General features: G+C 54.2%; 1 protein-coding gene across 4 annotated transcripts in view; it reads right to left on the bottom strand.

Annotated features, from left to right (window-relative positions):
- Positions 1 to 1,994: 1,994 nt before the first annotated feature.
- MYH10 (myosin heavy chain 10) overlaps positions 1,995 to 8,764 on the bottom strand; it is a 90,722-nt gene continuing 83,952 nt past the window's right edge. For all 4 annotated transcript variants that reach the window (XM_062610548.1, XM_062610550.1, XM_062610549.1 and 1 more), the window contains 8 exons: positions 8,045 to 8,206; positions 6,852 to 6,980; positions 5,564 to 5,652; positions 5,197 to 5,320; positions 4,906 to 5,114; positions 4,075 to 4,183; positions 3,137 to 3,309; positions 1,995 to 2,452 (listed from right to left, as the gene is read on the bottom strand). In XM_062610548.1, coding sequence (XP_062466532.1) covers positions 2,308 to 2,452; positions 3,137 to 3,309; positions 4,075 to 4,183; positions 4,906 to 5,114; positions 5,197 to 5,320; positions 5,564 to 5,652; positions 6,852 to 6,980; positions 8,045 to 8,206 — 1,140 coding nt within the window. In that variant the 3' untranslated portion in view covers positions 1,995 to 2,307. The remainder of the gene's footprint in view (positions 2,453 to 3,136; positions 3,310 to 4,074; positions 4,184 to 4,905; positions 5,115 to 5,196; positions 5,321 to 5,563; positions 5,653 to 6,851; positions 6,981 to 8,044; positions 8,207 to 8,764) is intronic.

Genomic DNA, 8,764 nt, shown 5'->3' with positions numbered 1-8,764 from the left:
GTCAGAGCCATCATCTTGGTTTAGTTACAAGCATGGAGAAACCTGGAGGGAGATGGGGACCCCCCCACCCCTTGTTAGGGTCTGTGTGCTCCTTCCTGCGTCCCCTGCTGCGAATGACTGTTTACATTTGTTTTATTGTACATAGGTTTGTAAACATAATACCTTTGCCTGAGGCCTCCTTTGTACATAACTTGGGCTTTGTAGCTTTATTTATTCAAACTCTATATGGCATGTTTCCATAGGACAGTGTACCAGCCCCCCGGGGGGACACGGGTCATGCTGTGGGTTAACACGAACCAGTGAGAGTCAGCTTCCAACAATAAAGTTCTTTTAATGTGGACTCTGGGTTGTGCAGAACCAGCGCTGGGGCTGGGGTCCCCCTGGGGCAGAGCGGGGGCTCAGCACACAGGCACCCACTGGCCTGGCTGAGCAGGGCTGTGGGTGCTGTGGGACCCCCTCCTGCAGTCACCTCCTCCTCCCCTTTGGAGCCCTCCCGCAGAACTGAGCCCTTCCTGCCCAGTGCCTGAGCCCAGTGCAGGGACGGGGCCGGCCCTGGCCTGTGCCAACAGCACCAAATCCCTGCTGTGGCCTGGAGAGCAGAGCCCTGCCCCCAGCCCCTCCTTCCCATCCCCTCCCCACACTTGGAGCCATCATTGCCCCTTCCCCATGGCTCAGCATCCAGCGCTGCCCCCAGCCACAGCCTCAGCCCCAGCTCCCTCCTGCCCCAGGACCTGCGCTGCCCCCCGGACACGCCAATGGGACCTTCAACTGCTCGGGAAGCAGATGGGACCCTGCCCGAGGGCCCTGGGCCAGCAGCAGGGCTCAGAGCTCCGTGGGCTTCTGGCCACACATCCCCACCACAGCTCCCTTATCCTGGATCCAGGTCAAAACAAGAGGAAAACAACAGAGGAAGAAGGGAAAAGCAGCTTCCAGTCATAGTCTCATTTATTAAGGTCTATGCCAGCCTCAGGAGAGAGCTCTTCTGGTAAGTAAACAGAGCAGGCGGCCACATCTATAATGAATAAATTTATTGTCTTACAAAAATCATTGTCTAGAAATATGGGTATACAAGAAAACAAGATCTTTGCAGTCAGATGCCTGGTGGTCAACAGCCAGTTTGATTAAAAATATCCAAACACACACAACAAAACCTTTGCGACAGATGTTAAAGCTTTTAACCAAAAAGGAAATCCACGTTGTTTGAGCGTGTGGCAGAGGAAGGTTCCTAGTTAACACTGATTCATTGTCACTAATATCCATAATACCACTTGGACTAGAGAGGTACATGATATGAAGCACAGTCAAAATTAATACATTAAATCATCGTTATAGAGGCAAATTATATATGTAACATTGTCTTAGTACTGTAGTGTCTAAGGCACTTTCTGTAATGTCAGTTTCCAGCTATTTAAACAAAAGAAGGCTAAACTAGGGCTGTAATACTGCTCCAAACAAATAAAACAACAACAAAAGGATTCACATCCACTGGCTTGTTTGTTACCTGCGGGTGGGGGCACCCGCGGCCCCGGACCCCCGCCCTGGGCCGTGAGTTAATAAATAGCGGTGCCCGCGCCGGCCCGGGGCTCTCCTGGTGTTCACACGGAGCGGTGCCATGCGGTGCGGGGTGTGCGGGAGCGGGGCTGCCCCGGGGCCGTGCTGCGCCAGCGCTGCCGGAGGAGCGCGGAGAGCACCACCCGGTGCCGCTGCGGGGTAAATGTGGACACTGCTCAGTCCTCCCTACGCTGCCCAAGGCCTTTTCACAGTTCCCGCGCTGATTGTGTGCGACTGATCACAACGAGGAGGAGGAAAAGAAAGATAGGGGTGAGGTTTGGTCTTCAACGATCCGACAGGCTCAGCGTGCCCAAGGGCTGCCCGAGCACGGGAGGAGGGGGGGGATGTTGTCTGTACAAAGCATGCATCGCCGTGACACCGGGTCTGTCCCCACCACCCACCCGCCGGGAATGAAGTTTCTGTGGTGATTAAAAAACAAAGAGTTTCATCCTTCACATGATGCTTTATAAAATGGCTTTACAATGGGTATCTGGAAAAGAGATGCACCGAACAGAGACGATCCCATTTCGTTTGCTATATATAAAAAAGCAGTTGTACCTATTATCTGAAGCAGGGTACAGTATGGTGAGGCTGGAGAGCCTTAAGACATGGTTGACCTACGATACGTAACCTTGTAGTAGCATGCCGGCGTTCCGTAAGGCAGGTTGAGGGCCTCGTGGCAGCCCTGGTGCTCAGGAGAGTCCCCGTGCTCCTGCGCCCGCTGCGGGAAGGTCTCTGCATGCCCAGGGACGGGCTCTACTCGGCCGGGGCCGCCTGCGCCTCGTTCACGTCGCTGCCCTTGCTCTCTGCATCATCATCCGAGAGCTCCAGAGAGGCCCCTTCGATGTGGAGCTGCCGCCGCCCGGATCGACTCGAGGAGAAGGTGATGGGCCCCCCCCTCCTGCAAACAGGCAGCACCGGTGAGCGCCCACGGGCTCCGCTCCGGGCCCTGAACCCTCCCCCTGGCCACGGGCTCGCACTGTGCCCCAACACGCTCCAACCCAGCCGCTTGGCTCCTATTGGCACCTCAACCGTGCAAGGCCCAAGCAGCTTCAAGTGTTTTCTGTGCATGAGCACCAAGCCCAGACCAAACAGGGCAGAGCGGGTGCTCCCAGCGGACATCAGCCGCTCGCTGTGCACTGCTCTGCCTCCTGACATGGCTTTCGCTCAGCAGCAGCATCACCACTGCCGCCTCCCATCTGTACCCGGTACAGCCCTGATCCCAAAGATGCTGAAATGCTCCCACCAAGGTGGGTCAGGACAACAGGGATGGGAAGCAGCCGCTGGCGAAGCACGGCTGAGCCGCCTCCCTCCTCTGTCGTGCTGACCTAGGGCTGTATTGAGCTGTCAACGCCAGGGAACCTGCCGCCAGTGTGAGCCCCGAAGGGCTCTGGCACAGGAGGTGCCAGGAACATGCCTGTGGTCTGGCAGCTCCCTTGTTGCCATCACTGGGCTTGGGCAGCAGCTCCCAGCAGGCTCCAGTTTGCCCTGTACCGATCCCCAGCTCTGCTGCTGCTACCCACAACCAAATGCTCCCCAGGGACACAGGGTCTGTGGGCACCCGAGGGCTTCACCAAGCACCTACCGTAGCCGGTTCTTCAGGGTGCTGACCTCCCGGCTCAGGCCCTCGTTGGCCTCTGTGGCATCGTCCAGCTCACGCTGAAGCTTACGCCGGGAAGCGTTCGCACGCGTGGCCTCTTCCTCAGCCTCCTCCAGCTGCCGCTTGAGCTGCTTCATCCTGGCATTGGCCTTCTCCATCTGAAACAAACCCACGCGCTCGGGATCAGGCTGGAATCTGCAGCCCCAAGACGGGGAGGGAACCAGCACCTGCCCTCCCAGCCCCCTGGCTGGAGGGGGACAACGGGCCCCACCGCAGGCTCCTGGGCACACTGCAGAGCTGCAGGGACCAAAGAGCCCATCACACAGGGCCCACCTGGGGAGGTCTGGGATGCTGGGAACGTGTGCTCCTGTGGTTTAATGCCCGGCTGAGAGAGCTGGGCTGGGTCAGCCTGGAGAAGAGAAGGCTCCTGAAGGGGAGACCTGAGAGCAGCTCCAGTGCCTGAAGGGGCTACAGGAAACCTGGAGAGGGGCTTGGGACAAGGGATGTAGGGACAGGCCAAGGGGAATGGCTTTAACCTGCCAGAGGGGAGACTGAGCTGAGCTCTTAGGCAGAAGCTCTTCCCTGTGAGGGTGCTGAGGCGCTGGCACAGGGTGCCCAGAGAAGCTGTGGCTGCAACATCCCTGGCAGTGTTCAAGGCCAGGCTGGACACAGGGGCTTGGAGCAAGCTGCTCTAGTGGAAGGGGTCCCTGCTCGTGGCAGGGGTTGGAATTGATGTGAGCTTTAAGGTTCCTCCCAACCCAAACCAGGCTGGGATTCCATGATCATCAAGGTGGATTCCATGATCATCAAGGTAGATTCCTCTAGAACATAAAATGCTTCTTTCTGAGCCCTTTCTGCTCCCGGGATGGGTTTATGTGCCTTTTTGGAGCACCAGACTTCAGAAGCCCAGTCCTTCCACCCACCTGCTCCTTGTACTGGTCCGCATGGCGACGCTCATCCTCCACCTGCATGAAGACTTCTTTCAGTTTCTTCTCTGTACGACGGACCAGTTTGTTTGCAGCTGCTCTCTCCCTGCAACAACCAAAAGCCAGGATTTGTCTCAGTGCTTGAGAGCCGGGGCCACCGGGACCACCAGCACTGCCCCTCCTGCAGGGCTTTCGCCTGCTCGCGTAACTGATGCTCGAGTCCCCTTAACACGCCTGCCACCACCAACAGAACTGACTTAGTGAGCTGGTGCTTGGCTGGGATGCAGCTTTCACAGCATGAGCTCAGCACTGGAGCAGTGTGAGTGTGGTGTGCAGGCTGAAGAGAGGGATACAAAAGTGCTTCTTCACCATGAGATCGAACAGAGCAGCTTTAAAGTTACTGCTCACCAGCAACACAGTCCTCCCACCGAGCCAAAGGCACAAGAAGCATGGAGGTGATATAACAGCCCTTCACTCTCTGGGACTGTCACCCTGAGCTATCCATCTTCCTTCCTTCACCCAGAGAGAGCAGGTGGCTCAAGGGGATGTTTCAGCTTGTCTCATGGTACTTATCCAGCACCGTGTGGTCCCTGGGCCAAGCTCACCTGGGCCATGCAGCAGCACCAGTTACAGAGCAATCTGATTCTGACATTTGCAACCCTGGCCACTTCCCAGCTCTCCTGCTGCAGCGTGTGCCCTGAGCAGCAGGCTTGCAGGCAACCAACCCCGTGCCTGTGCTCCAGGCTCCCAGCTCAGCCCTACACAAACCCAGCCACCGAGGTTTCAGACACCCAACTGACAGGACTCGGGCAAACACCTTCCCCTTACTTGGCTTCCTGCTCGAGCTGCTCCTCGAGCTGCACGATCTTGGCTTCTAGGGTAGAAATCGTTGCCTTGAACTTGGACTTGACGGAGCCCTCCAGCTCCTGCAGCTTCGCTTTCAGCTCCTTGTTCTGCCGCTCCAGCTGCTGCCGCGCGTTCTCGCTCTTCTGGGCTGCGCTCCGCTCCCCGGCCAGCTCCGAGTTGAGCGTGTCCACCTTGCACAGGGAACCACACAGCATCACTGGGTGCTGCCCGCAGGCACCACCGGCACCCGCGGCACCGCCCGCGGGGGCTCACCTGCAGCGTGGTCTTTCGGAAGCGCTCATTGAGCAGCTCCATGTTGCTCTGCTCTTCCTCCAGCTCTTCCTCCAACTGGGCAATACGGGCCTCCAGCCGGCGCTTCTCATCCAGCAGCACTGACCTAGAAAGGAAGCATCTGGGTCAAGACGTGTTCAGATCTGATCCAAAGCCACCGGCCACTTTGCTTCTGCTGCTTGAGGCACCGCAAACTGCATGAGCAGCTCCTGTGTCAGCAGCGCCCTTCAGAGCAAGGGATCACTGTGATGAAGGCAGGGCAGGGCAGGGCAGAACCTGCAAGCGGGCTACTGCAGCTGCTGGTGCCCCAAGCTCCTCAGATGCACAGTTAATACATCTGCAGACTCACTTTCCTGAAGCACTGTTTGCAATCTCATCAGCCAGCTCATCCCTTTCCTGCTCAGCGTGGCGACGGGCCCTTTCAGAGGCAGCAAATTCCTGTGGAGGATCAGGAAAAAAGCCCTTACAGCATTAGGAATCTCAAAACTTCCCCAGACAATTTAGCTTCCGGGAGATGCTGTGAAGTGTAATATCCCTGGGGTCTTTTCATGGATAAGCAGAAGCAACAGCTGCAGGAGCAGGACACATCATTTTGATGTTTCCCCCTGTAACTGCCATGACTACACTGGGTTCACTTCTGGTCCCTGAAGTGTTCCTTCATGAAGTTAAGGACAAGTGTCTGTGCAGATCAGTAACATTCAAGCCCTAAACTGCAGAAGAAAACCACTGTCACATGTGAACAGACACCTGCAGTGTGAAGTGGGCACCAACTGAAATAAACTGTTGAGGTTCTTACAGGGCACTTGGCATGACTGAAAGCAGAGGGTAGAAATCAAAGCTTTAGCACCATAGAATCAACAGCACGGAATCTCACACTATAAACCATATCAAATGGCAGAAGCACCCAAGTGTTTGCTAAGCAGGGCAGCTAAATGCACTGCAAATGCACGACTGACAAGTCTGAACTCCACAAAAGAATGAGGTGGAGAAGCTCCAGGGTCCAGGTTATCTGTAAAGACTCCTTTATGGACTCATTTATGGATAACTTTATGAGTGACTGCTCCAGCTTTGGTCTGCAGCTACAACACAGCAAGAGAGGCTGGCTCTCACACCAGGCAATTCTGCTGATGTCTGACCCTGAGGCAGACCAAGGAGGTGACAGGAGATGGGTGGCACCTGTACAGCTTGCACATGAATTGCCAACAATGGAGCACATTAACCCTGCCCCTAAGAGAAAGGGATGAAGATGCCAGAGGGCAGTGACAAACCTGCACAGACTGAAGTGTTCCACTGAGGTTCTGGAGCTGCTGTTCAGCGTTTTCACATCTCCAGTACTCAGTTTTGGTGCTGGCACAGGGCCGTGCACCTTTCAGAGACTCCTGAACAAGTTTCAGTGAGGTCTCAAACCTCTCAAGCAATGGTCAAGCTTTCCAGCTGCCCAGGCAGAGGAATGGAGTGCAGACTATCAGAATGATGCCTACAAAGCAATGAGTTCACTAATGCCCTGGGGCAGGGGGTCACCCAGTTCTCCTGCTCCTCTTCCCCTGTTCAACTCACCAGATGGCTTTTTACTTGTTTTACTCTGATCTTCATCTCACTCAAGCAAGAAACCCAAGTTTCCTGGATTTCAGTCTCACCTCTTGGAGCTGAAGTATTTCTGCTTCAAGACCTTTGAGCTTCTTTTCACTCTCTTTGGATTGTGCAAAGATCTCATCCCTGGACGCACGGGCTTCTTCCAGCTCCCGCTGATAGTCTTTCATCTGAGCCTGCAGTTTGGAAGGCAGGAAGGAAAAAGCCACATTGATTTAGGACAAGCATGAGATCTGTTGGCAGCTCTGAAGTGTTCTGACCTTTTGGTTTTGCCCATGTGAGGGTGCTGAGGCGCTGGCACAGGGTGCCCAGAGAAGCTGTGGCTGCCCCATCCCTGGCAGTGTTCAAGGCCAGGTTGGACACAGGGGCTTGGAACAAGCTGCTCTAGAGGAAGGTGTCCCTGCCTGTGGCAGGGGTTGGAGCTGGAGGAGCTTCAAGGTCCCTTCCAACACAAACCACTCTGTGATTCTATGATTTAGAGGTCAGACCTTCCTCCCAGAGTGGCTTTATTCCATTTCGATGCATTTTCAGTTCTTATTTAATAGTAAAGCTTCATTTTCTTATCTTCCCATCACTCAATTACTTGTCAGAGATATCACATTATCAGACTTCGTCTCTTTTATCTGGTGTATGTCTTGTAGGAAAAGAACTCTAATACAGAGCTGCTCAACTGCATTTGTCACAGAACTGATGGAGAGGTAAAGCTGTTGGATTGACGTAAATGATTTACTTAAATTAACTAAAACCACCCAAACTTCTTACAAGTGTTCTTGGTGCAGCAGCCACCCACCTGTGACATTCAGTGTGCAGCCCCTGAAGCACATACTCACACATCCCCTCTGGGTACCAGCAGGTCTGACTTTAACCTACACTCCCTCTTCAGTGAGGGCTCAGCCCAGTCCTGCCCCCAGGCTGAGGGAGGCTTTGAAGCAGGATTGCCAAAGACCCAAGGACAGGGCAGAAAGGCAATTTCAATTTAAACAATGCAGCCTAGAAAGCAGCCCCCAGCAGGACCTTGGGCCAAGTGTTGACGGTGACTGCTGGGGACAACCCTAACCCCTTACCAGAAGTAGGATGAGAGGAGTTTTGAGCAAGTGCTAAGTTCAGGATGGATACTCTTGACTGTCAGCACAGTCGAGTCTGAGACTCCTCTTGCCTTCAAATGTATGTGATGAGAAGCAACAGCCCTGACAGACAGCCACCAGGAGAGAAAGCAGCTCTATGGATGAGCTGTGCTCACCTGGAGCTTACGTAGCTGTTTGATTGCCTCATCCCGAGCCTTGTTTGCAGCCTCTATCTGCCCTTCCAGGTCTTTCAGATCCATCTCCATCTTCTTCTTGGCTGCCACAGCCAGAGCCCTCTGCTTGCGCTCGTCTTCCAGCTCAGCCTCCAGCTCCCGTACCTGTGACACAGAGACATGGAACAGGTTCAATGGAGCAAACACAGACCCCCAGCAAAGTGGTTGGTGACTCCAAAAAGCCTTGGAAGAGCAGAACTGCCGTTACTCCATTGGAAAAGCCACCAGAATGCAAGCTGCACGGGAGGACACTGCAGATGGCAAAAATGAAACCATAAATGGGAAGCACACATCTCTGCACTGACAAAAAAGAACCCAAAGACGGTAACTCAGCACTTGAAGCACTTCCATTTCAGCTGTTCAGCTCCATAGTGGTCAGCATCTTGCCCAGCACATCTCCCCACATTCAGGTATCACCCAAGGGCAGATCTCACTAATCCTGACTGAACCACCAAGAGGAACGTAAGAAGTGGAGTCACCTCATTTTCTCAAGAGAATTAAAAAACCATTCCTTTAGAGATACTGGGTGTTTTCACCTCAAAACTTAATGTCAATTTAGCACCAGCTTCTCTTGCAAGCATGAAATACTTTAATATATTTCTTAAGTCTCTCCTCATCTGCTCTGTGTTACTGGGATTCTCAAGTCTGGCAAATCTGGAATGA

The sequence above is a fragment of the Pezoporus occidentalis genome, unplaced genomic scaffold (genome assembly GCF_034315485.1).
Source record: "Pezoporus occidentalis ecotype Australia unplaced genomic scaffold, CSIRO_AGI_Poc_V1 ctg148, whole genome shotgun sequence".
In the NCBI taxonomy this organism is placed as follows: Eukaryota; Metazoa; Chordata; class Aves; order Psittaciformes; family Psittacidae; genus Pezoporus; species Pezoporus occidentalis.
This window is presented reverse-complemented; position numbering and strand designations above follow the sequence as displayed.